The 24958-nt window shown below is 50.5% G+C and overlaps 9 protein-coding genes across 9 annotated transcripts; 6 read left to right on the top strand and 3 right to left on the bottom strand.

Moving 5' to 3' along the window:
• Positions 1–37: 37 nt before the first annotated feature.
• On the bottom strand, positions 38–1333 carry MIND_00677900 (uncharacterized protein; the record flags this gene model as incomplete). The annotated part of the gene is made up of 3 exons (XM_037363491.1): positions 38–360; positions 409–698; positions 750–1333. The coding sequence occupies 3 exons, from the start codon at positions 1331–1333 to the stop codon at positions 38–40; spliced, it is 1197 nt and encodes a 398-aa protein (XP_037219135.1).
• Positions 1334–1419: 86 nt separating this feature from the next.
• MIND_00678000 (Exosome complex exonuclease RRP6) lies at positions 1420–4182 on the top strand (the record flags this gene model as incomplete). Its single annotated transcript, XM_037363492.1, has 8 exons — positions 1420–1737; positions 1780–2051; positions 2101–2434; positions 2480–2670; positions 2717–2809; positions 2889–3110; positions 3158–3415; positions 3468–4182. 8 exons carry the CDS (start codon positions 1420–1422, stop codon positions 4180–4182), a joined length of 2403 nt encoding a protein of 800 aa, XP_037219136.1.
• A 103-nt stretch (positions 4183–4285) lies between these two features.
• Positions 4286–7752, top strand: MIND_00678100 (Replication factor C subunit 1; the record flags this gene model as incomplete). The annotated part of the gene is made up of 17 exons (XM_037363493.1): positions 4286–4405; positions 4457–4499; positions 4549–4936; positions 4983–5150; positions 5196–5450; positions 5501–5614; positions 5664–5850; positions 5895–5948; positions 5995–6114; positions 6162–6247; positions 6295–6342; positions 6391–6528; positions 6573–6729; positions 6775–6911; positions 6964–7083; positions 7133–7295; positions 7345–7752. The coding sequence occupies exons 1-17, from the start codon at positions 4295–4297 to the stop codon at positions 7750–7752; spliced, it is 2697 nt and encodes an 898-aa protein (XP_037219137.1). The 5' UTR covers positions 4286–4294.
• A 70-nt stretch (positions 7753–7822) lies between these two features.
• Positions 7823–9408, top strand: MIND_00678200 (uncharacterized protein; the record flags this gene model as incomplete). Its single annotated transcript, XM_037363494.1, has 2 exons — positions 7823–8754; positions 8799–9408. The coding sequence occupies 2 exons, from the start codon at positions 7823–7825 to the stop codon at positions 9406–9408; spliced, it is 1542 nt and encodes a 513-aa protein (XP_037219138.1).
• Positions 9409–10402: 994 nt separating this feature from the next.
• On the top strand, positions 10403–13398 carry MIND_00678300 (uncharacterized protein; the record flags this gene model as incomplete). Its single annotated transcript, XM_037363495.1, has 2 exons — positions 10403–11198; positions 11246–13398. The coding sequence occupies 2 exons, from the start codon at positions 10403–10405 to the stop codon at positions 13396–13398; spliced, it is 2949 nt and encodes a 982-aa protein (XP_037219139.1).
• A 394-nt stretch (positions 13399–13792) lies between these two features.
• On the top strand, positions 13793–14963 carry MIND_00678400 (Mitogen-activated protein kinase kinase kinase NPK1; the record flags this gene model as incomplete). The annotated part of the gene is made up of 6 exons (XM_037363496.1): positions 13793–13913; positions 13982–14167; positions 14215–14475; positions 14522–14700; positions 14747–14883; positions 14930–14963. The coding sequence occupies 6 exons, from the start codon at positions 13793–13795 to the stop codon at positions 14961–14963; spliced, it is 918 nt and encodes a 305-aa protein (XP_037219140.1).
• A 981-nt stretch (positions 14964–15944) lies between these two features.
• Positions 15945–17910, bottom strand: MIND_00678500 (uncharacterized protein; the record flags this gene model as incomplete). The annotated part of the gene is made up of 3 exons (XM_037363497.1): positions 17275–17910; positions 16935–17225; positions 15945–16883 (listed from the first exon to the last, which is right to left on the bottom strand). Exons 1-3 carry the CDS (start codon positions 17899–17901, stop codon positions 15945–15947), a joined length of 1857 nt encoding a protein of 618 aa, XP_037219141.1. The 5' UTR covers positions 17902–17910.
• An 844-nt stretch (positions 17911–18754) lies between these two features.
• Positions 18755–19939, bottom strand: MIND_00678600 (Mitogen-activated protein kinase kinase kinase NPK1; the record flags this gene model as incomplete). The annotated part of the gene is made up of 6 exons (XM_037363498.1): positions 19792–19939; positions 19550–19735; positions 19242–19502; positions 19017–19195; positions 18834–18970; positions 18755–18788 (listed from the first exon to the last, which is right to left on the bottom strand). Exons 1-6 carry the CDS (start codon positions 19910–19912, stop codon positions 18755–18757), a joined length of 918 nt encoding a protein of 305 aa, XP_037219142.1. The 5' UTR covers positions 19913–19939.
• Positions 19940–20140: 201 nt separating this feature from the next.
• MIND_00678700 (uncharacterized protein) lies at positions 20141–24686 on the top strand (the record flags this gene model as incomplete). The annotated part of the gene is made up of 13 exons (XM_037363499.1): positions 20141–20298; positions 20345–20673; positions 20723–20952; positions 21001–21401; positions 21442–22083; positions 22125–22173; positions 22225–22441; positions 22486–22854; positions 22901–23290; positions 23340–23764; positions 23822–24295; positions 24338–24448; positions 24498–24686. 13 exons carry the CDS (start codon positions 20141–20143, stop codon positions 24684–24686), a joined length of 3984 nt encoding a protein of 1327 aa, XP_037219143.1.
• Positions 24687–24958: the final 272 nt, after the last annotated feature.

Raw genomic sequence — 24958 nt, forward strand, 5'->3', positions numbered from 1 at the left:
GCGACGCGCACTGGCGTCAACGATCATGATGTTATTCCTACTTTCTGCCTCTTCCAGCTATACGCTTGCTTTTTCCAAGTCGTCTGGAACCCCCTCCACGCGCCCCACCCCGTCCAGGACCAGCTTTTCCACCGCGCTTTCCACCGAAGTCATCAGTCGATTCACGCGTATTGGATTTGGATCGTCTGCCACCACCGCCAAATCCAAACTTCTGGTCCCGACCTCGTCTACTCATTTTAGAACCCCCGCGGCCATTAGAAGCCACTCCACGTCCCCGCTTTGATGGTCGGTCAGAAATCGCGTCTTCAACTGCTATGTCGAAACCATCGTCATCTTGTTTGTCCAGCATGTCCCCACGTTCTACAAATCGAATGAAACAGTAAAACACGGTGAGAAAAGTCGACGTACTGCGCTTGAGGCCCTTGAGACGCTCTTCCATATCCTTCTTGCTCTTCTCTCGCTCTTTGAGCTTTTCTATTTGGACTTGTTTGCCGAATTTCTTGCCCTCTCGCTCGCGACGCTTGTCTTCACTCTTTTTGATACCAGCCCGTTCATCAAGAAGCCGTTGTCGTATCCTTTCCATATGAGAGTCGGACTTGACCATCTCCGCAAAGTAATCTGGCGGACGAGTGAATGGGAGGTTGTGTTTCGTCGCGAGGTCGCGCGCGGCGTTTGCACTATGCAGAGCTTGCTTGTAGCTTAAGAAAGATGTTAATAGTTGGCTAGTGAGAGGGAAATCCCGATCTTACAACGCAAGTTCCCTGTTCAGGTCGTCGTTAACATCAACGTCGATGGTTTCTGGGTAGGAAAGAACAAGGGTTTCGGTCCACGGAAGAGAAGAGTCCAGTTGAATAGTTTCGCGTATGCGAGACATCGCAGCGGTGTTGTCAATTTCAATTTTTTGTCGAGGGACTGCGTCGGCGTCGATAGATTCAACCTCATCTAAAGGAACGTCTTCATCTTCTTGACTTTCTTGGTCGCTTTGTTCGCCACTTTCTTGTTCCTCTTCTAAGTCTGAATCCCCCTCCTCAGAGCCCGATTCTTCGTTCGAAACAGATCCATCGTTGGGAGCGAAGTCTTCATCTTCTGAGGAGCCGCTTTCGTCTCCGCCCAAAGTAACATGCAGCTGCATCCTCTCAAAGTCATCGAGCCCGTCTTCTCCGAGTGCCTTCATCAACCGCTCCATGCCCTCTTCATCGACACCTCCATTGTCCTCAGACCCGTCATCCGAGCTGGAGTCCTCAGCCACTGAGTCTTGAGCTGCTTCCTCTTGACGCACAGAAGCCTTCGAAGATTCAGCTACCGGTGCTGGTTTTTTGGTAGCCTTGGCCATCGAAATCGGAGAAATTTTGGTTCAGACTAACTTTTTGGATGTCACGTGGCATCAGCCGAAAGCGGTCACTCAATTTCCCTGCCATCATGGTAGGCGAAAGCTCGAAGCTTTTATCCTCAAATTTTGCCGACTTCAACACCAAAGTACAGACCGCTGCTCTCGGTGCTACTCGCGCCGCCGCCGGGCTGCCCTTAGACCTCAAATTCCATCGTTCAATCGATGCAGAACTTGCAGACGACATCGACGCGTTTTCATCCCGCGTGCTTGCATTCACAAACAATCTATTAGCCGCGGTATCTACCTCTCGTAGCAAGGGAAAGACAAAACTGCGAAACCAGGACGATGTTGTTGACGACTTCCACTCTCTTGTGGTCGACTCGATGGACCAATTGTTGGAGCGGACAGTGAGCATTTACAATTGGTAAAAACTTTGACTGACCTTTCAGGATATGTGTTTAGACGAGTTTCAAGGGAAAAACAAAGCTCCACAGATCGCAATTAACATGAACGTGGATGCCCTCCGGAAACCTAAACCAAGCAAGGGTGCACTGGACTCCGCTGTTCAACATGCGGCCAACCTACCGAAACCACAGCTCCGATTCAAGCATCCGATAAACAATAGTAACGACTCGCCATGGTATCCGGCTCTTTCGCACAAATTCAACGCGCAGGTTCCTTTGGGGCATGTTTTCAGCGACACGGAAGGAGATTCTATCATGTGCGTATTCCCCGTTCAGCGAGTTTTCTGGTTAAAGGAATTGCGCCAGCCGACACCCTTACCGTTACGAAATTATGAATATACCCTACCCCTTGAGGATGTTCCTCAAAGCCGAGCCCATCTCTCCTCAGTCCTTCGATGGAACTACGGCAACATGGGTAGCAACAGCGGGGGCTCTTGAGGCCATGATAGAAGAACTCCGCCATGCAGCAGAGGTTGCAATTGACTTGGAACACAACAATTATCGTTCTTTTGCGGGTATAGTATGTCTGATGCAAATAAGCACACGCAGCAAGGACTGGATCGTCGACACGTTGGAACTGAGGGCTGAGCTAGCAGATGGGGCACTCAACGAAGTATTCACTGATCCGAGTATTGTCAAGGTGTGTCCCTTTATTGCGTTTAACCAGTGGGTGATAAAAGTCCAGGTATTTCATGGTGCAGAAAGCGACATTATTTGGCTGCAGCAAGACTTCAACCTATATGTCGTCAATCTATTCGACACGTACCATGCCTCAAAGCTACTCGAGTTCCCTCGTCATGGGCTGGCAAATTTATTGGAGACGTATTGTGATTTTACACCTGACAAACGCTATCAACTAGCCGATTGGCGGGTGCGGTGCGTCATAAACAGTTATTGGATTCTTGAAACTAAAATGTGATAGACCACTCCCACAAGAGATGCTGGATTACGCAAGATCCGACACTCATTTTCTTCTCTACATTTATGACAACCTCCGCAACGCGTTGTTTGGATCGTGGCCTGGGCCCTCCGTCTGATGTCCCAGCTGGTGAATGGCCCCACGAACAGGCTTTTTTGCGACAAGCTCTTGCCAGGTCCCAAGAGACGGCATTGCGAACTTATGAGAAAGAAGTTTATGATGCCGACCGGGGCAGTGGGCCAGGCGGTTGGAATAGCCTCGCAAAGAAGTGGAACAAAGGAGCACTTCTCGCCGCTGCCGAGCTGCCCAATGGCAAAGAGATACTTCAACGAGCAGTTTATCGGTGTGTGCATCAATGGCGGGATTCAGTAGCTCGACAAGAAGACGAGAGCACGCGGTATAAAAGTTTACCTCGCAACTTGAACATCATTCTCATATCAGTAGTTATATCCTTCCGAACCATTTCCTGTTCCAGCTGGCGGAAAGTCCGCCTTCCGACATGACAGCGCTACTCAAGACCTTCAGCTCAGTACCACCAACTGTCAGGAAACGGGCCAAAGAGCTCTTAGATGCCATTCGCACTTGCGTTCATTCGCATTTGACGAGGCCTCAGGAAACGATGCCGGCAATAGAAGAGAAACCTGTCCCGATTGTTGAGGAGGACATCGTCTCAAAGCCATCCAACGAATATGTGGACCCAAAGTGCGTTGCGGCTATCTGTCAAATTTCGTCTTATGCCTGTCACCTCCTCCAGCGTTGCGCCCCGATCTACACTATTTGGTGGTGTGCTATCAAGCGAATCTAAATCCACATCCAAAGCTACGCGTAGCGTGCTCTTCGGTAACAGGAATATTGAAAAAATGGTGTGTGGCCTAAAATCGACTGTGGGGTCTTCTTCATTCTCTGTTCAGCCAGATCTGGGCTTCCACGATGTTGTGGCCCGCATTCATAGCGCTTTGGTAGTCGCGCCGTCCCTACCAACGGTGAGTCCAATTGAGTATCCCATCCCAGTTAAGACTGATTCTTGGAAGATCCCCCAACCTGCTGTTGCGCCGGCTCTTGAGGAAACTACTGGGACGGGCATGCAAGTCGAAATTCCGTATTTGCCTGCGTCGCAACGTGTCACCAAGCCTCTCGCTCCAGTCCTAGACGATTCGATTGTAGTAGTCGGACAGCCGCGGGTGAAGAAGCGAAAACGGGTGAAGGACCGGGATGCAGACAAAAAATCCCCCTCCGTCGCTGAATCTCCGCCATCAAAACAAGACGATGAGATCGTGGAACCCTTTGATTTCGGCAGCGTGCCCAATATTCTCGATGATGCACCAACGGAAGAGGATACGAGAGTGAAGAAGAAAAGGAAAAACAAAAAAGAAAAGACTGAGGGGAAGCCGTTCTATGGGGACTTCCCGGCGCCTCCTAGGGCCCATCGAGAAGTGAAGAAGGGCAACCAGTCTCGTACATTCAAGTAGTTTTGTCTAACTCAGTGACTGAGTACAAAATCACTGAATGATCATGATTCACTGAATCAGAAACACGCCATGTCACATTCACGTGATGTCACAACCAATCTGTCTTGCATCCATGTCGACCAGCAAATCCTCGCAGGCCAAGTCCTCTCAGAGTAAGGCCAACGGCGGCGGCAAGGACATTCGTGCCTTCTTCTCGAGCCAAGGCACTCCCAAACCTACTCCGGTGCGCTGCCTGTATTATTCAGCTGGCTCGAATGCTTAATGGGTATTCAAGACGTCCTCCAAACCCACAGCATCACAAGTTATCGATTTAATTAGTGGATTTGCCTTTATCCCGCTGAGACATACGAATTGAACCTCCTTTAGGTGATGACGAAAAGATGGCGGTTGACCCTGGGCCTTCCAAGAAACGCAAGTCGACCGTATTGCTGTCGAGCGACGATGAGGACGAAGGAGAATCTCCACCCAAGAAGAAACCTGTGGCAGTTGCGAAACCCAAGCCACGGCCTTCCATTACGCAGCCTACGAAACCGACACGCAAACACACCGTTGTTGAGTCCTCTGGAGAGGAGGACGACTCACCTCCGAAGAAAGTGGCAAAAAGCACCAAGCCCAAACCACGGCGCTCCACTACTAAAGACGACGACTTCGTGGTTGACGATGATGAAGAGGACGAGAAGCCAAAGAAGGGCACACCGAAACCCAAGGCGGGTTCTTCTAAGCAACCCAAGGACGAGAGCAAACCGAAATTCAAGTGTGTTGTCCGCTCATTCACACTCCATTACTCAGCTGAAAAATAGCTGGGCTGCTGCAAGGGCAGCAAAATTGGCCGGTCCGTCAGCGCCGGGCTCAAAGGCAATACCAGACGGTGCACCGGATGCATTGGCCGGCCTTGCGTTCGTGTTCACTGGAGAGCTCAGTAGCTTCTCCCGTGACGAAATCGCAGAGGCTGCGAAACGCTATGGAGGGTGCGCTTGTTTCCTCTGTAAGACCTTTGACTAAGCAGTCCTTAGACGCGTCGTTGGCCAACCATCGGGCAAAACCGATTTCGTTGTTCTGGGGGAAAACGCGGGACCGTCCAAGCTGAATGCGATTAAGAAGCACGGACTCAAAACTCTGAGCGAAGATCAGTTTCTGGATCTCATACGAACTCGCCCAGGTTCAGGAAAACTAGACGAGAAGGCGGCCAAAAAACTCGAGAAAGAACAAGAAGCTATCAAAAGCGCGGCCAAAGAAATGGAGAAACGGGAGAAGCAGCAGCAGGCAAGGTTTGTTTTTCAACATTTATCACTGGATTTGCTGAAAGTCATGTTTCTAGTGCTATCGAGCCGGCTGGCCAACTATGGACAACGCGTTATGCCCCGCAAAGTTTAAAGGAGATTTGTGGTAACAAGGGACAAGTAGAGAAGCTTCAGCAATGGTTAAAGGACTGGTTTGTTATGATGCCCGAAAAATTGCAGTCTCGTCTTATTTTACCTCAGGTCAACTAGTCTCAAGGCTGGATTCAAAAAGCCGGGCAAGAATGGCATGAACGTCTATCGAGCCGTATTGATCACTGGTCCACCTGGTATCGGTAAAACAACGAGTGCCCACCTAGTAGCCAAGCTGGAGGGTTTCACGCCCATAGAATTGAACGCAAGTGATGCGCGGAGCAAGAAGTTGGTCGAGGTGCGTCCTGTCTCCTTTGGGCCCGACACAGCTAACTTGTTCAGAACGGTATGAATGTCAACAACAAATCGTTGGATGGATATATTGCCGGCGCTCGAGTGCGCCAATTCCCGCCTTGTCCCCCACTTCTCTTATCCTTTGCAGGAAACAGACGGCGTTGCAATCACGGACCGGACATGTCTTATAATGGATGAAGTCGACGGAATGTCTGCTGGTGATCGTGGAGGTGTGGGTGCTCTGAATGCAATGATCAAGAAAAGCAAAGTGAGCAGCTTGTTTCGAAAGCTTGTGGCAAACCTATCCATGTGCAGGTTCCCATCATTTGCATCGCCAATGACCGCGGGGCCCAGAAACTGAAGCCCTTGCTGAACAACGTGTTCAGTATAGCTTTCCAGCGGTAATACTACCATTTCTTTACTGTTCAACTTTGAACACCGCTCTTAGTCCGGCGGCAAACATGATACGATCGCGTCTAATGACCATCGCTTTCAAGTGAGTGGTTGACGTCTTTCTCCATGCAGCTAACTGACATGGACACAGAGAGAAAATGAGCATACCCGCCAATGTCCTCGACCAACTTGTCGCTGGCGCCCAATCCGACATTCGACAAGTACTCAACATGATGTCAACATGGCGGTTATCCAGTCAAACTATGAGCTTCGACGACGGCAAGATGCTGTGAGCTTTCTGAAACTTCCAATCCATGGCTTATCTACTTTTAGCGCGAAAATGAATGAAAAATATACTATCATGAGCCCGTTCGACATAACTACCAAAATACTCGGGCCTTACATGTTTTCATCGACCGCTCGGGAGACATTGGGGGACAAAATGGAGCTCTATTTTCAAGACCATTCGTTTGTCCCACTATTCATCCAGGTAGGCGAGTCTTGTTGTTTGGCCTGCCCTGTTCATGCTCTGTAGGAAAACTATCTCAAGACAGAGGCCGCTCGGTTGCGCAACTACGACGGCCCAATGAAACAGCTCAAGTCTTTGGAATTAATGGAGAAGGCGGCTGCTTCAATATCGGACGGTGACCTTGTTGACGCGATGATTCATGGGTGAGTTATTACTCTGGTGGGGAGGTATTTAGGATTTGAACGAGAAACCAAGGTCAGAACAACATTGGGGTCTGATGCCATTACATGCTGTCTGCTCGACTGTAAGGCCAGCATCCTTTGTCTACGGACAAGGCGCGCATTATGGCGGAGCCAACTCACTCAGTTTTCCACAGTGAGTTGTGTCACAAATTGCTCTTGCACCTGACCAACACTCTCTCTAGATGGCTTGGCCAGAACTCAAAGCAGCAAAAACTAAATCGCAACCTGACTGAGGTCGGCGTGCGGATGCGCCTTAAGATCTCTGGCGACAAGGCCGAGATTCGACAATCGTACCTTCCCGCCCTCTTCCCACATATCATTGCCCCGCTGATGGAGTCTGGGACAGTCAGTCCTACGCTATTCACCTTGCTACCACTAATAAGTTCTACAACAGACTGCGGTCGACCCTGTCATCAGCAAAATGGACGAGTACTATCTGAGCAAAGAAGACTGGGATGCTATCATCGAGCTCGGCGTTGACGAGCGGAAGGACGAGGTTGTGCTGAAAAAGATCTCGGCCGCCACTAAGACTGCGCTGACCAAGAAGTATAACGCGTCGGAACACCCGATTCCGTTTTACAAGGCGGTGGACCTGGGCAAGGCGCCCAAGAAGTTGGCGGCGAGCGGGCCGGCACCCGACATTGAAGATGCGTTTGAGGTCGACGAGGAGATCGTCGACTCGGAGGACGAGAAGGAGAAAGTGAAGGACCCTGATGATGTGAGTAAAGACAAGCTCATCAAGGCCCCGAAAAAGAAGGCCGGTGGGGGGACCGAGAAGGCGGGGAAAGGGAAGAAGAAATAGAATCAATAAGTCGAATCTATGACGAGGGAATCTAATATCGCACAACAAATGGATTACTTAAGTATGAATCATGGCTCCTGACCTCTACTTCGAGCTCTGGCAAGAACTATGGCCTCAGCAAGTTTCGGGGCAGCCTGCCATCGACTTGCCTTCACCGCAAAACCCATATCCCGAACCTCCCTCTTTAGCTCAATACATCAAAGAGATGTCCCCAACTGATCATGACTGGCTCAATGCCGAAACAAATGCCAGCCTTCTCGTTGACCAGATCAAGAGTGAAAGGCAACAAACCGAGGTACAGGTTAAGCCAGCAAACGAGGAACAGGATGAGACACCAGAGGGAGAATTGGCGGAGGACGAGTTGGAAGCCAACAAGGCAGGCGCAGAGGACAATGCTCTCCAAGATCATGAACAGCGGCCCATTCGCTATCTTGACCTTGGATCTGCTCCATCCTTTCGACGGGCCTTAGGGCATCTCCGAGTCAATCAATCGCTTTGCAAAAATACACGACACTCTAATGATACCGCACGCGAGATCCTACCTGCTTTCATTATCCGTGATGAATACGTTCGGTTCTATAGGCATGCCCTCAAGGCAATCGAACTCGGTAGGGCTACTTTCTTCCTCACGGGCCAGCCGGGCATCGGTAAATCATTCCAGTGTGATTACTTTGTCCTGCTCTTGCTCGCCTGCGGTCAATCCTTTTTTCTCATCAGAGAAAAGGAAACGGCCTTTTTCTTCTCGGATGCTGGTGTCGAAAGATACCGCATTGCCGACTTCAACATCAAACAGTACAATGCCCTAAATAAAAGCTGGGTTCTCATTGACGTGGACGATTCAGACATATCCACTTGGACTCCGCTGAGAGTATTCAAGGATCGTCTGTGTCTCATCTGGACCTCGCCGCCGCGGGAACTGCGTCTGCATTTCATGCACAACCAGTTCAATGCAGAGCTGTGGTTCATGAGGCCGTGGAGTACTGAGGAGATCGTTGTGGCAACGTGCGTCATTTCTTTTTCAACTGTAGTAATTCATGGTTGTCAAGTCATCTGCGCAACATGGACCCCGCTACTATCTCAAGGCGATATAAGGTCGTAGGGCCCATTGCAAGAGAACTATTTCACGCCAAAGAACCAGAACCCAAGATGTCTGATGACGCTGCAATCGTAAATGTTCTCCAAGGGAATTTCTTTCCTTCTGGTGCAACGGAATTGCTCGACGGAAATATCCACCCCATATTCATGATTACTCCACAACGGATTGAGTTCCAGCTGGACCGGAAGCATTTCACAGTCGATTTTCGATCGCATGAGGTTGCTGATCGCTTTACCAGCAAGGTTCACGAAAGCTTTGAAGGACTACGGGACACGCTGACGGAGGGATTTTATTCGCCCGCTACCCGCCTTCTGACCAGAAAATTGTTCGAAAGTGTCATTCATCGCGCGTTGGAGCAGGATCGTCTGCGGCTTCCCGATGTCTTTGGCGGTGATACCGTCGCAACAATCCTCGGTTCAGCCACCACCTTTGTCCGACGATTCGACCCGACCGACCTGCCTGTCTACTTGAACCCAGGAGCGCTCGATTTCGGTGCGGTCGATGCTATCGTCGTCACAGATGACCATGTTGGGCTGTTGCAGGTCTTCCAGTTCCCATGAGTATGAGCCCGCCTTTGGCATGATGCTGGCGATTCTCGGTCGACTGCAAAACGGGGTGGGATTGGATGTGGGCACACGCCGTGCTGTTTGCTGTCTTGTGGGGATCAAGGCCAACTATATCAGACGGCTGGTGGGCGAAGCGGCCGACTCTCTGGTCCAGTTGAAGAAGTTGGACCCGAATCAGCTCGGCGTAAAGCTAGGCATCGAGGGCACACAAGCGGCTTATCAACGGCTATCGCGGTTTGAAGTTGTGGGATATACGTACCAGAAGAATGGGGGTTTTGTGCGGGTCGCTCCATAGGCGAGATGGGGGGACGGACATTTATTGCGATTATTACTATTTTATTTTGGTGTTGTTGTTGTTGTACGCGCGGCCTAAGTGTAAAAGGCACTGTAGCTCATGGACAGCTTTGAGTGGGGACCGGCATCCACAGGTAAAATGATCAAATCAATCAGTAGTTTGTACTTGTTTACTTCTGAGGCCGCACTGCCAAATGAGTAGATCAAAACGCCGATACGTTTTCTGAGCGCATCTTGCCCTTAAAAAATGACTTTTTTGACGGAATCATCACCTCTTTTGGTAAGCTTTGGGATGCTCGGAACACATTTTTGATCAAGGTTGCCATTCTTAGGCGGCAGTCAGTAAGTGGCCCATTAATCCAACTGAAAAAAATCCGTCTCGAGGAAAACATGCAGCAGTATGCATACTCTTGCTATGTCCAAGATTTTTGGTTAGTGCTGCTGAGTGGACGCCATAAAATGTCGGCGAAAGTGAGGTGTGACTGGCAGTGTGACCGACCGCGTCAAGAGACATCAAACGCGTCGACTGGCTCGCCAGAAGGCCCCGCCGAGGCGGAAGGCTCTGGTACGTGTCAGAAGCAGCTTAGATACCCTCAAGTAGTCCTAATGCACGGAATTCATTGTACCACAGGGCTAAACTAACAACATTCCTGGTGTCTACCTGCCTATCCGCCCTCTTGTGTGCAAGCTCTTCATGGGTGACGAAAAGCGTTCGGGATACCGGCCAAAGAGGCTCTCTGCTGCACGCAAGGCATCTATCAGCAAAAATCTGCAGAAGGGGGGAGCAAAGAAAGAGAATGTCCCACCTTTGACACCCAGATCGGCACTAGCACATCCAGCGCGAGCGGTCGGAAAAGCACGTCCAGTGGGCGCAAATTCGAATGGGATCCAAGGGCCAATGTCCTATAACGAGTTAAAACGAAAATACGAAAACAAGTCACGGAAATGCCGACGGCTTGAGGTCAAAGTGAAGGATCTGGAGGAGAAACAAGAAAAAGCGCGTCTTGCTGCAGCAGCCCAGCAAACGCGACTAGCCCTCGTCCAGCGTCAGTTGGAATGGACACAATCCGACCTCCAGAAGGCCCGACAGACAATCTTGGACCAGTTTTCGGAGGCCCAGCAGCTGGGACAGATAAACCGTGATTCCCGAATAGAGATGAGAAGGGCAGTCAAGAATCTCGAAAAGAAGGTGCGGCGAATGGAGCGGTCAGCGGTGACAATTCAGAAGGCGTCAAGAGCGCGTCGAGCAACCCAGGTTTTCCGTAGCAAGACTGGTCATGCATACTCTGCATCGCTTCGAGAGGCAGCTCGGAAAATGGCAGCGGCGGGATGTGCTCGAGCGCAGGTCGGAAAGATGATAAAGTTTATTGCGGAAATGCTGGGTGTTGAGATGAAGACAACGATGAGTGAGCGAACAGTGGGGCGAGCGATTTTGGAGGGTCTCGTTGCAGGAAAAATACAGTTGGGTTATGAATGGCTAAAGTCCGGAAGTAAGCTTTGAGTCCCGAAGAGATATAGACACTCACATATATTACAGGTCTGACTGTCAGCGCCGACAGTACCATGCATCGCAAACAGAATCTTGAGGCCCACCACTCTGCTCATCGAGTCCCCGATTACGCATCTGGCTCGCTTGACGTTGACCCAAAGTCCGTCCCGCGCATACGAGTTGTCTGTCTTGACGCGACGAAGGACCATACTGCAGCAGGATCAGTCAACGCATGGAAAGAGGCAGTGGAAGAGATAGAAGAACTACTTGCACGGAGTCCAATCGCTCGCCGATTGGGCCTAAAATTTACAGTCTCCGACTTTCTTACCGCAATAAAAGGCATGAACGGCGACCATGCGAATAACGAGAAGGCGACTGCGGCGGGAATTCAGACATGGAAGAAGGAGAATGGCATACGAAACCTTGGGGAAGCAAATATGACAGCGCGGGCGACATCGCCGGATCGAAAGACGATGGAAGACCTCGTCCTCTATCTGGCTTCGTGGAACCTGAAGAAAGTCACAGACTTGGGTGGGTGGGATAAGTGGAACGCACTCTCGGACCTGGAGCAAGCCGAACACGATCGACGAACGCTGAACGAGGTTTTGATGGATTTGGGCCAACAGGAATACGACAGGTTGCCAGAGAAGGATCGCAAAGAGATTTCGGGATTCATCTGGGCGGGGTGCTGCATGCACAAGGACATGAATAGTTTCAAGGGAGGGAATGTCGAGATGATGGGAGAATGGTCAAAAATTGGTGCCGGCAGTCCACTCCCACTTGCGAACAAGCAGAACGCGAAGATTCTACATCAAGTTTTTAATGCGGGGGCTCGTCCATATGACCAACTCACCGATGTGGAGAAAGATGCGCTGGAGAGCACCACCTGTGGTGGAGTAAAGGCGATGGCGCTTGCTGGTAGTGTTTTTGAGAACAAGAACGAGAACCTTGGGCAAGGCGACACGCACGTCGCGGAGTTTGGATTTCGTTTCGCGGATACGAGCAACAATCGATTTGGCAGCTTCGGACGTGCAGCATGCATGGTGGTCGCCAATCTTGAACGCTACCGAAAGTTCGTTAGCGAGATCGCATTCGCAAAGTCGTCAGTAATTGGACACACCAATATTGAGAAGAACCTTGACGCTGCGCTCAATGACATCCCAACAATCACTGAGCTCTGCGCAATGGCCCTCTACACAAATGTCATTTCCTATCCATACACCCGTCTCGTTCGTGGTCCTGGGTCCCATGGTGAAGCACAAAACGTATTGGACCTTGGCCCCTTGCATGCTGAGGTCAAGAACCATATACAAAAGATGATAGACTCACCAGACCTTCTCGTTGGTGACGATGCATCGTTTGAGACGGCCACGCTCGATGGTGGGAAATGGGAAGACAGCGATGCCATAAATGCTGTCTTCAGTTTGCTTCCCGAGCTGCCGCATCTCCGCGCAATCACCATTGCCTTCTTTCGTGGTGCTTTAGCCACTTGGACGCGATTTTCTGCTGAGTTTGCCCCAGGCGGGCCAATAGATGATCTTTCTGAGGAAGAGAAGAGATTAGCATGGATGGCCACAACCAATGATGTGAACGAGGGCTTACTGGGAAGTTATCGGGTCACCATACGAGGCAAGCCCACGCTGTCGCTTCACCAATTTAACGCGATGGCGATGTTCTCGCGGAACGATACAATCTCGTTCATGAATGCGTTATTCGAAGCCGAGGATCATGTCTTCATTATGAGAGAGGCTCGGCGGATCGATGCGAGCGGGTTAGAGAAGAGTCGAAAGCAGGCACAGAGGGAGCTTCGCCGAGCTATGGTGGAGCTGAACAGAGCCAAAGAAGCTGCTCGGACCAAGAAAGCTGAAGAAACTCGTGCCAGACTTGAAGCTATTCACTTGGTACGTCGGGCAGACTTAAATCGGCCACCACCAGGAAAGAAAAAGTGGATTGGAGTCTTGATCAAGGACCAGCTTGACGCGTTGAAGCACCGTGGCGTTGATATTCCTGCTCTCACTGGCGTGAAGGTTGATGCAAAATTCGAAATTCTGAAGCAGTGCTTAGTCACTTATGCCACCAGGATAGAGGAGCTGGGTCTCTCATATGGGTCTAGTCTCAAGACACAGCCCCCAGCAAACTCTGGACAGATTCTCGAGGCAGAAGACGAGGAAGATATAGAGATGGAAGAGGCGGAGTTGTAATACACATTAATCTATCAAGTATTTTCCATTTTTGTTGTATCTAAGTATAATCGAACTATTCTGCTGCTATCTCGATGCCTCAGCCTGCAAAATAATGCTCAATTTCGGGTTGTTTGACTCAGTTTGAGGTCCGGACACGATTTCGGTGGCTATGCTAGTGATGATCAGGCCATCATCAATAGTGATGTGCGGGTCCCCACTTTGAGGAAAGGTAAGCGTACACGTGACTACGCGTCGTGAAAGTTGTCTTGAACTTACAGTCTTCGATTGGATTTCTTTCCTTTTGACTTTACACCCACCTACACCTCGTCGTGCGCAAGTATCTTGACCTAGGAGATGCAGGCGCAGACACTACCCGATCGCAGGCTGGTCACAGCCCAATCGTTGCTTCATCATGGCAACCACCTCAAGTACACCCACAGTTGATCTCACTGGCTATTCCCACATTATGACTGCCTGCTCTCGTGGGGCTTGGCTAGCCGAGCGTGCAGAGAAATCTCCCAATTTCGACCCGGGTTTGTTACTTGCATGAGAATCGAGATGAGTTCTTGACCTTTGCTCCTAACCGGTACTCTCTATGTAGACAACACCGAAACATTCAGGTTCATTGGGAATGCAAGAAATGGCCATGTTAAAATCGTGACAGCGGAGCTTAACACCCGCGTCATGGCAGCAAAGAGCGTCTGCAGCAACACTGGCGGCGATATCCGCAAAGAAATCGACCTCATCCTTGCTCTGCCATCTCACCGCAACATTGTGACCCATTTCGGTGCCCAACGAGTCATTTCTGCTAACCTTTGGCTAATCCGTTCCCAGCGAAGAGCACCCCGAGAGAGATTTTTTACCCGCCTCGGATCTTCATGGAGTTCGTGGGAGGGGGAACGATTGTCGACCTCAGCAAGGCGCTGGGTGGTATCACAGAAAATGAAGCCAGCGTGATAGTCTTCCAAATTCTCTCCGGTCTCAACCATCTCCACGAGAACCACGTCGTTCACCGAGATATGAAGGGCAGCAACGTCCTGATCTCCTTCACTGGTTGCGTCAAAATTATCGGTCTGTGTGGACCGAAACCCATGTGTGAGTGCAGCCATGGAGCCATTTCTCTCGATGACAGCATTCACAGCAGTGGGCGATGAGCATTACCTCGTTCGCAGTGCACCTTTTGTGGCGCCAGAGATCTTACTCGGGACTACGCTCTATGGCCCCGAAGTGGACATCTGGAGTACTGGGGCGGTTATCATCGAGCTACTTGAAGGAGGCCATCCATGGGAAGACTCCTTGATACTCGACATTTTCACACAGGTATTTCTCCCTCTCGTCGCACCAACATGCACACTGATGAAAACAGGCCTCCGCATACCAATGGCCGCGGCCCAAATCAATGTCAGCGCGACTTGAGGCCTTGCTTGGCAACTGTATTTTCAGGGACCAAAAGGAGCGCTTGCCGGCGGCCACTCTGTTGAAAGACTGCTGGTTTGACTTCGCGTACGTCTTCTCTCTTGCAGGCGGATCAGTCGTTTATCTGTTGCAGGAACAAGATGGTATCAGGACTTGGGGCAGTTTAGAACAGGATGTGGAGGAGGCAGCTCGTCAAGGAGAGTAGCATCTTGGCTACTGACTAGCGAATCGACGGTCACGGAGCAGACATCTACTAGTACCCCACCGCCCTCGCCCTTCCATCCGCCTGGTCCCAAGGTCGATGCGTTACAGTACCTTGATGCGCGGTTCAAAGAAATCGACGAAAAAGTCCTCGAAGACGTTGATCAGCTCGGCGGTCAAAGCACGAATAGTGGGAATGTCTTTTTGGACAGTGCCGCCAGGTTGTCGATAAAGGCGAAGGAAATAGGATGCTTGTGAGGGCAAGTCATTTATACCGGTCCAGTTCTGGCGTCCCTGCGGGAAAGAGACGGCGAAGCAGCGCTTTGAGGATCCTTTGGAGCCGGTTTGAGCCTTGATCCTCCGGCTCTCCATTAGGTATGGGTCGCGATAACTTGGGGAACTCGGGGGTTGATGTTCTTTGTAAGCAGTAACAAACTTCGAATACAATGCATTTCCTCCTCTAGCCCCAGGTGATTGAGCGGGCTCCGTTTAGTGTTGCACAGTTGTAGTCACAGTTGTCGTTGGAGAGCTCGTTTCGAGTTGTGTGTCCGCATGGCGTCAGATCTGCTTGGTCAGATTTTGTAAGACCAACTAATAAGACTCGGACAGGCCGGGACAGTGTTTTAAAAGTTCGTGGGTCAACGCGGCTTCAACTTGAAGTTGTCTCTGACCACAGACTTCGTCTCGCGCTCCACTGGACTTGTTACCATCGCCGTTGATGAACGAGGAATAATGAACGGGCACAGCTCTTATGCTAGACGGAAAGTGAGCAAGTCAGTCATTTTAGATCAGCCCACGGCTCACCGTCGCTCAACCCCCCGTCCCAGACAAGTTGCCGATCCGCCCCAATCTGGATTGCCATGTTGCAGCCGTGAATTTCACTGCACGGTGGAAGCTGCGTTAGATGATTGGATTCAAAGGACTCAAAATTGGGGGGAAAATACAACTCAAGCAACAGTTTGCATACGCTTGACCTTGTCTGGACCTGCTTCTTCCTCTGCTCGTCTTTTGCTCCCTCCGAGTTTCTCTACTAGACCCTTCAACATGTTGATATCATCCTCCGCGGTGATGGTCTTGCCAGCCTTGCCTACCCAAAATTCCTGGGTTGTATCGAGGTTATCGGGGTATTTGATTGATGGTTCATCGGCTGCTGTTGCCCAGTCCCAGTCGATAATCTTCAGACTGCCATCCTCAAGGAAGATGATGTTTGGTAGGCGTAAGTCACCGTGGACAAGCTGGTTTTCATCTAGCTGCTTGATTGCGTTTTCGAGTGCCGTCACGTGTCGTTTGTCTGGGGCAATGCCGGAGACATACTCCATAACCACCACATGATAACCTAATGAGCCTGGGACAGGACCAAAATGGATCAGGGCTGGAGCAAGCCCCAGTCCTTGGGCTAACATATGTGCTTTGGTGCCATATCGAGAAGAAACGAATTTGAGAACCACTGTCAATGTTCGATTGTCAGATGAGGAGTTGTTGCGTGTCCAATCTGCAATCATGATCTGTGGCACCTTTGGATCAGGGACATTCGAATGAGAGAGGAAGCCTCCATCATCATGATCTGCAGGGAAGATCTGCGGTGCTACGGGTGGCGGTGTCGTCTCTGCGGAGCAAATCTTCTCGATGTCTAGGCACAACAAGTAACAGTAGCCAAAAAAAAGAGCCAGACGCTTTAGGACAGTGTCGTTGCGCTTGATACTTGAGAAACCATACTTGAGCGGATCAAATGAGTGGCCGAGGGGATGAGAAAACCACTGGTCTCCCTTCCGGAGGCTGATCAAGGGAGTAATATTCGAGCCATGGTAACTAGTAACGAGAATGGGATAGAATTTGCGGAGAAACGCCGTCGGGTACTCTTTCGCCCACTCTTGCTCTAAGAGAATCTGCGCAGTCATCAGAACTGTCCTTTGACAGGCAGGAGAGAAAAGACAGACTGGTTCAACGCTATGTTTTTGAGAGCCCAGAACGCCCTGCAGCGATGGCACAGCACGTGTCTTGTATTCATCGACCTTGACGATCAGATGCCCATTGACGCGCCCAATGTCATCAACATCGGCATCTAAGGCTTCGGAAATGGACATTTTGAGATTCGTTTTGGTGTCGATGGGAAGTATCTTTGGTCCAAAGTAACGTCGTACGAGAGGTTGGAGAGCTGCTTGCATCTGCACCTCGTCTAGGTATGTGCAAGTGAGGGCGGTGAGGAGTGTCTCTGCTTCTTGAAGCGTCTATCCACAGAAGTAAGATAACAGTGTGGTTGACTGAAGAGCGGCTCACCATATGGGGCTTATTGCTTAATGATTCTACTTCTCTAAGTTTATCGTTCAGTTCACCCTCACTCAAACTGTGCAGCTCGTCGAGTTTCATTGCATAATTGAGAAAGGCCTCGTGATAGAAGACTGCGGGAAGACAGTCGAACCTTGAGTCAATGGTCGTCTCCTCCGCATCGAGAGGCACCCAAGTGCCATTTAGTAATCGCAGTTGTTCGTCTTGTTGGCATTCGAAGATCAGAGATTGCTTGTTAGCTCTTTGGCTGGGAGTTGGGGCAAAGGCAATGCGTCGCTCGATGGGGGTCTCCGGGGCTGAGAGCACAATGAAGAGCATAACGTCATCTGGGACATCACTTGGGACCCAACGGCGCAGTGGCATGAGCAACAGTTCCAGCCCGGTTCCCGAATGATTGTCCAGTGGCCCCGTGATCTGGGCTACACTCTTGGTTGACCACTGCCATGTAAAGTCGAATTGCTTATGCTGAAACGCCGCGATGCTATGTTGGGAGGGTTGTAGATGGGTATTCTTGAGGAGATCCGTGAGAAGAATGTCTGCGTCTGCGGACCCAGTGGTCAAATGTTCGTACGGAACGCCTTGCGGGATCCCTCTTGACTCGAAAATATGGACACGCATGGAAGTTGGTATGAAAATGAAATATTGTGACGTCACGCGTAGTGTTGGTAGGACCCCTGATTATGCCCCAAGAGGTAGGATACCAAAATCCGGACAGATTTTGGAAAATTTCAACCTAGGTTTGACCAGAATCCGGACAAAAATCGGGTTGGAGCCAAAAAAGTTAGAACCAAAGTCCGGACAAGAGATTTTACCCTTAGACAGGTCGGAACCAAGTCCGGACAAATTTTCCTCAGTTAGGTCAGTTTGGTGGGCAATTCACATTGAAATAGACCACATTTAAGAAAAAATCAGGTGGCACATAACGGCTATCAGAGCCTGAAAAACTGTTCTTTAGCTATAATTCCACCTTTTCTCGGCTAACTTTCGCTAATTTAGCGCTTTTTGTCAAGGTCGGATGCGAATCCGGACAAATTTTGCACCTTCGGGGTAGGTCGGATCAAAATCCGGACAAAACGATATGCGTTTGGCGTCCAAAAAACGCGGACAAATTTTTCATTTCACCGATTTCAGAATCCTACCTCTTGGGGGATAATCAGGGGTCCTGTGTTGGTAGGTTGGTAGCGTGTGACCAAAACATTTGGCCAACACTGCGTGCGACAAATAAAAGTGCTTCTTAACTGAGTTTCCATCCACGCAGCTCTCCCTTTTGGACCCACAACAAACACGTATCACCCAGATATTCAAATCCATTTATAACACAGTAGCGCGGCCAGGCGGCCGGCGTCCGCTGAGGGGGCTATCAGAACCCAAGTCGAATGAGAAAACATTTATGTAGTGTCTGCCCCGTGAATATCGATTCGCTAGTAGCCAGGTGCTACTCTTCCTGGACGAGCTGCCTCCTGCCAGTGTTCTAAACTGCCCCATGTCCCGATACCATCTTGTTCCTGCCACAAATAAACGACTGACCGCCTGCAAGATAAAAGACGTACGCGAAGTCAAACCAGCAGTCTTTCAACAGAGTGGCCGCCGGCAAGCGCTCCTTTTGGTCCCTGAAAATACAGTTGCCAAGCAAGGCCTCAAGTCGCGCTGACATTGATTTGGGCCGCGGCCATTGGTATGCGGAGGCCTGTTTTCATCAGTGTGCATGTTGGTGCGACGAGAGGGAGAAATACCTGTGTGAAAATGTCGAGTATCAAGGAGTCTTCCCATGGATGGCCTCCTTCAAGTAGCTCGATGATAACCGCCCCAGTACTCCAGATGTCCACTTCGGGGCCATAGAGCGTAGTCCCGAGTAAGATCTCTGGCGCCACAAAAGGTGCACTGCGAACGAGGTAATGCTCATCGCCCACTGCTGTGAATGCTGTCATCGAGAGAAATGGCTCCATGGCTGCACTCACACATGGGTTTCGGTCCACACAGACCGATAATTTTGACGCAACCAGTGAAGGAGATCAGGACGTTGCTGCCCTTCATATCTCGGTGAACGACGTGGTTCTCGTGGAGATGGTTGAGACCGGAGAGAATTTGGAAGACTATCACGCTGGCTTCATTTTCTGTGATACCACCCAGCGCTTTGCTGAGGTCGACAATCGTTCCCCCTCCCACGAACTCCATGAAGATCCAAGTCGGGTAAAAAATCTGTCTCGGGGTGCTCTTCGCTGGGAACGTATTAGCCAAAGGTTAGCAGAAATGACTCTTTGGGCACCGAAATGGGTCACAATGTTGCGGTGAGATGGCAGAGCAAGGATGAGGTCGATTTCTTTGCGGATATCGCCGCCAGTGTTGCTGCAGACGCTCTTTGCTGCCATGACGCGGGTGTTAAGCTCCGCTGTCACGATTTCAACACGGCCATTTCTTGCATTCCCAATGAACATGAATGTTTCGGTGTTGTCTACATAGAGAGTACCGGTTAGGAGCAAAGGTCATCATCTCATACAAGTAACAAACCCGGGTCGAAATTGGGAGATTTCTCTGCGCGCTCGGCAAGCCAAGCCCCACGAGAGCAGGCAGTCATAATGTGGGAATAGCCAGTGAGATCAACTGTGGGTGTGCTTGAGGTGGTTGACATGATAAAGCAACGATTGGGCTGTGACCAGCCTGCGATCGGGTAGTGTCTGCGCCTGCATCAATCACCCCAGGCACCTATGATCTGTCAAACGTCAGACCTGTTAGGTACATTATTGTGTATGTAAACGATGTACCTAAGTGGTCCGCCACCAAGAAGGCGTCAATGACATCATTATCGGCGTTCTGGTTTTGGATTGCCGATCAGTCTTCGTCTTCCGTCCCGACCTCCATGGTGGCGAATAGCGCACGCCCTGGCCGTCGTGCGTCCAATCGACATGAGCGGCCAAGCACCTCTGGAGCTGGGGTATATCACCTCAGTCCCCTCAAGGCACGCGACGGGCGTATGAAGCGCCTCATCCGACCTACTAAAAGTCAAGCCGCCGCGTCGTGCGGCCCTTGCATCGCAGCTAACGCGTCTGCTTGACGGTGGCAGTACTTCTGGGCCGGCGCAAGCACTCGGAAGTGCTACCGAGGGCACTGGGGATGATGAGTGGGTGGATGAGATGGCCGACGACAGCCTCCCGATACCACCCCCAGAGCCGGTGTACGTTCCCCCACCCCCTCGCCGAGTCGTAATCTCTCGTTACAACTTGGCGGATGCTTGGGGGAATCTCCTTCCTCTGCTGGAAGCTCCATGGGCCCACTTCAAGCGGACTACTCACGCCTCTCCACCATCGCACATTCCTCCGTCCCTCCACCACCCATGCCAGAATTCATGCAATACTTATGTCAACAAGTCAGTCGACTGCCTATACCCTACGCGTACGCTTTCCTTGAACTCTAACCTTTTATTTTGCTGATTATCCTCCAGATTTACAAAAGGTCTTTGTCTCGACGTGCAGCTGCAAGCCACTTGCCGTCCTCCTAGTCGAAAATGGGGTTTTTCCCTCGTCGCCTCAGAAGCCGCGAATCGGGGTCTCCATCGACCTCTTGGAGCTTTACAAGGCGCTGTTCGAGCGATCTTGCGACGCGATCACGGCACTTGCACATGCACTTCAAACAGTGTATGAGCGGCGTGGTTATGACGTCTCATCCACAGGGGTGAGTCTTTCAAGTTGAATGCTATATCTTGATGCTCAACCCAAGTAGCGAAGTGGTGCCAAGGCATCAGATCCCTTTCGTCGGAGCCTCACGCAGGCAGTCCTTTGGTCGAGCAACCTGCGCGACCACATCGCACTTAGGGTTGATGCAGCTCTCGCTGCTGTCGAGGCCTCCGCCGCCACCTCCGCATCTGCCTCCGCTGCCTCCGCCGCCTCCGCCGCCGCCCCCAACGTCGCCGCCACCTCCACATCTGCCTCCACCGCCACCCCCGCATCTGCCGCGTCTGCTGCCAACGCCGCCAACGCGGCCGCCACCTCCGCATCTGCCTCCACCGCCACCCCCGCATCTGCTCCGTCTGCCAACGCTGCCGCCACTCCCGCGTTTGCCAACGCCGCCACTGCTGCACCAGCCTCCCATGCACATCGGACTCTTCGAGAGCGCTGTCCATTGTGTTTTTGGTGGGGTTGTTTGGGGCCGGCCACTTTCCAGGTACGTTGTCAAGCACTTGTATTATGCCTCTGTCCTGATATATCCTAGTGGTGGCGATGTCCAGCTTGGGGGTGATGCATGTTTCAGTTATCGGCACCTCCGTTCCGCGGGTGACGGCCCAATTGGTTATACCCCACGTCACTTTGTCTCCAAAGGAAAGGTTGACCAGGTGCGACGGCGGGTAGACGAGGCCAAGCGAAGGAGGCCAACGCAAACACTGGATGACAGCTGTTCCGAGAATTGGACAGCTGCCAATGAGAAGAAGAAAATCGTCGATCCCAAGCGATATGATGCGAGTGGCATCTTCGCCCTAGTCTGTCGTCATGGTCAGACACTTTTCTGCTGCAACATTGACACCCCAGGAGAGCAACACTACTATATCATTGCCCTTCTTGAGGAAGTGCTTCAACTGCTGCCTCCCAATGCCACTATCTCCCAAGCTTATGACGTTGGCTGTGTTATTGACCGTAGCCAGTATCTAGTTGGTTATTTAAACTTCTTCACCACTTTTGATATTGATATTCCTTTGTTTAGTTTGATATTCTGGGGGCAGGTGTTCGAGAACGCATTATGTTTGTTCTCAACGCTATGCATGCGTATGGCCACGAGTGGCGATGCCAGCTCCAGTACAATCCCCGGATGGTTCGTGGAATGGGCTTGACTGACCATGAATCTGTCGAAAGGCTATGGTCTCGTATTCGGAGGCTGATTCCAATTACACGTGGACAATGGGTGAGTTTTTGTTGAAATCTCAATTCCAATCTTATGATTATATAAATTTAGAACTCACGCCGAATCTGGACAATAGACCAGTATATCAACTTCGTCAACACAGACGGTTTTTATAGACTGGGAGATTGGGTCCTTCGGCAACAATCGAAGAATGTCCAGCGTCGGTATCATGATGCGTTGAGCCTTCTACGCAGATGTGGTGTCCCTGTTCCTGAATTGCGGGAGGAATGGATGGCTCAGAAGGCCACACAAATATCTGGCCGTAGGCGTAAGTAGGCGACTATAGTCATCAACAGTGCTAACTCAATTTAGATGCTCCAAAGCGCTTACGTCAGGATCTTGACAGGGTTGTTGCACTGCAAGCCCAAATCGATGCTATCGAAAAATCGCTTGTAGATGTTCGGCAGTCAATTTCAGATCAGACCGCCTCCGCCGACTCCTATCGCCACCTTCGTGAATTGGAGGCGACTCATGCTGACCTAGAAAAACAGGCTGAAGCTTTATATTCATCGCTCAACATTCATAACATCTATCCTGCTCTAGAAGGGGTACCTCCAGAGCTTGCACGACTTCTTGTTACTATGCGTGATCTGAAGATCAATATTCGCAAAAGGGCAATTGGCTCATTTCAGGAGTGGGAAACACTTGATCAGGCGGTATCAGGCCGACGGGAACCATTGGGTATGCTTCAAATCTATCTATCTACTTATTTTCTAACTGTCATTAGGAACGAAGCTATATCAAGCAACACGGTCAACTATTACAAAACGTCAACCTGCTCTCCTCAAAGCACTTAAAAAGTTCAACGCCTACTGCTCTGAGTTTGAGATTCTCAGGCCTCCTGACTGTCAGATTGCTGTTCCACGCCCACTGCCAACGACTCTTGCTGCGCTCCGAGAAGACTCCTCACTACATGAAGACATCTGGACAACTCCTACCGAGGGTCGGCCACCACGATGGCTTGAGGATGAGGACGTTCGGCAAGGTATTCGCAATCTTCACATTGTTGATCGGTGCGAAGAGGAGGGTTTGCGACTCCAATTAGAATCTGCTAATATGCAGCTTTGGGTTGAGAAAGAGTTGAATATTGCAACTCTGGCAGTTCGGAGAAATACCGGTATGGCTTGTAGATTGTCATCTGTTCTCTACCTACTGACACCTACCAGATCCAACCTTGGACCTCCCACTCCGTGAAAGGCTTGGGTATATATCCAGCCTTCAAGCTGCTTGGTCTAGAGGCATTCGCAGTGGATCATTGGCCATAGCTTCCTCTGCTAACTTGGCAACACCTTCAACCCTGGGAGGCTCTGAGAGGCACCCTTCAGCCCTGGGAGGCTCTGAGAGGCACCCTTCAGCAGCCCTGGGAGGCTCTGAGAGGCACCAGTTAGAAGAGTCAGAGGAGTTACTTGATTCAGAGGGTGCTTCACTTGAGGTATTCAATGCTGATGAGCAGGATTTGTCAACTATTGAGCCTGAAGAACCCTCTGAATCAGTTGACATCTTCCAGGAGGTCTTAGATGGCAATGATGAAGAAGGTACTACAGATCTTCTCCAACTAGGAAACTTTGAGATTCAAATGAAATCCTCTGTGGTATGCTTCTTTTGCCAGTTAGGATGCCTCCATCTGACCTCATTTCACCTCTTTTAGCCTCCAATGCAGGTTGACACCACCTTCGTTCATGCTATTGAACAGTACCTTTCCTCTCAAGAACACTCCCCTTCCCTCCATGAAACACGGGTCATCATTGATATCCATGGCCGAAAGCAACTTATAGATGTTGAAGACCTCGCTCGCCTCAAAGGGCCTACGCAGTGGTTGAACAACTTCTGTATTAACGGAGTTGCAACAGCCATCATGAAAACGCTCCTTACACCAGAGGACCTTTCTCGCAGTGCGTTGCTCGACACCTTGGACCTCCATCGGGTTCAATATGGTTCTGATGACGCTGTCCTTTGGCACCATTTGGCTCCAACCGAATATTGGTGCAAGCCCTTGTGGCTGATTCCTGTGCATCGACGTTCACAGCAGCACTGGGTCTTAGCTGTAGTATCAGTTGAAGAGAAGTTGGTCTTCTTCTATGACAGTTTTGCAGAAGTGGAGGGCTGGGAGGCTGACTTCAAGGTATGTTATTATTTACTTATTTCCAGCTGCTTAGGCCTCTAGGATATTTCAACTCTTCTCTCCCACATGTTTGCTCTTGCTACTGCTCATGGTCACCATATCAACACAAAGGAGGCAACTATACCATGGTCTGCACATCCTTTGTTTCAAGTGGTAAGAGATCTTCTAACCAGCTTTATGCACTAATTCTGATTAATTTTAGAATATGCCTCAGCAAAGCAATAGCCATGATTGTGGTGTCTGGGTGTTATGCATGCTCACTGCAATTCTTCGTGGATATTCGGCCGTGAATATTGCTGAGCGTGACATACCACACATTCGGACATTACTTACTCGGTTGATCTACACATTCCCTCGATATGTGCGTACGAAAAGAGGCGGTCAGAGGTAGAAAGAAGAGGTGGTCAGAGGCGAGAGAAGAGGCGAGAGGAGGTCAGAGGCATCGGAGGGGAGGTGGTCAGAGGCAAAAGTATTTGTTTAGATCTTGAAATGTTGATAGTACAAGCGGTAGATATTACGGGCCTCCCAATGGAGAAAGTCTTGCAACATAAGGGCCTCATAAGGATGTTCTGCCGGATCGTAATGAAGACTAAGAGCTCGCTTCCAAACCTCCAATCGCCTCTGTATCTCGGATCGCAACCCATCCATCAGTCCACGCTCCCC

The sequence above is a fragment of the Mycena indigotica genome (genome assembly GCF_014461135.1).
Source record: "Mycena indigotica strain 171206Taipei chromosome Unknown Mind.scaff0006, whole genome shotgun sequence".
NCBI classification, from domain to species: Eukaryota; Fungi; Basidiomycota; class Agaricomycetes; order Agaricales; family Mycenaceae; genus Mycena; species Mycena indigotica.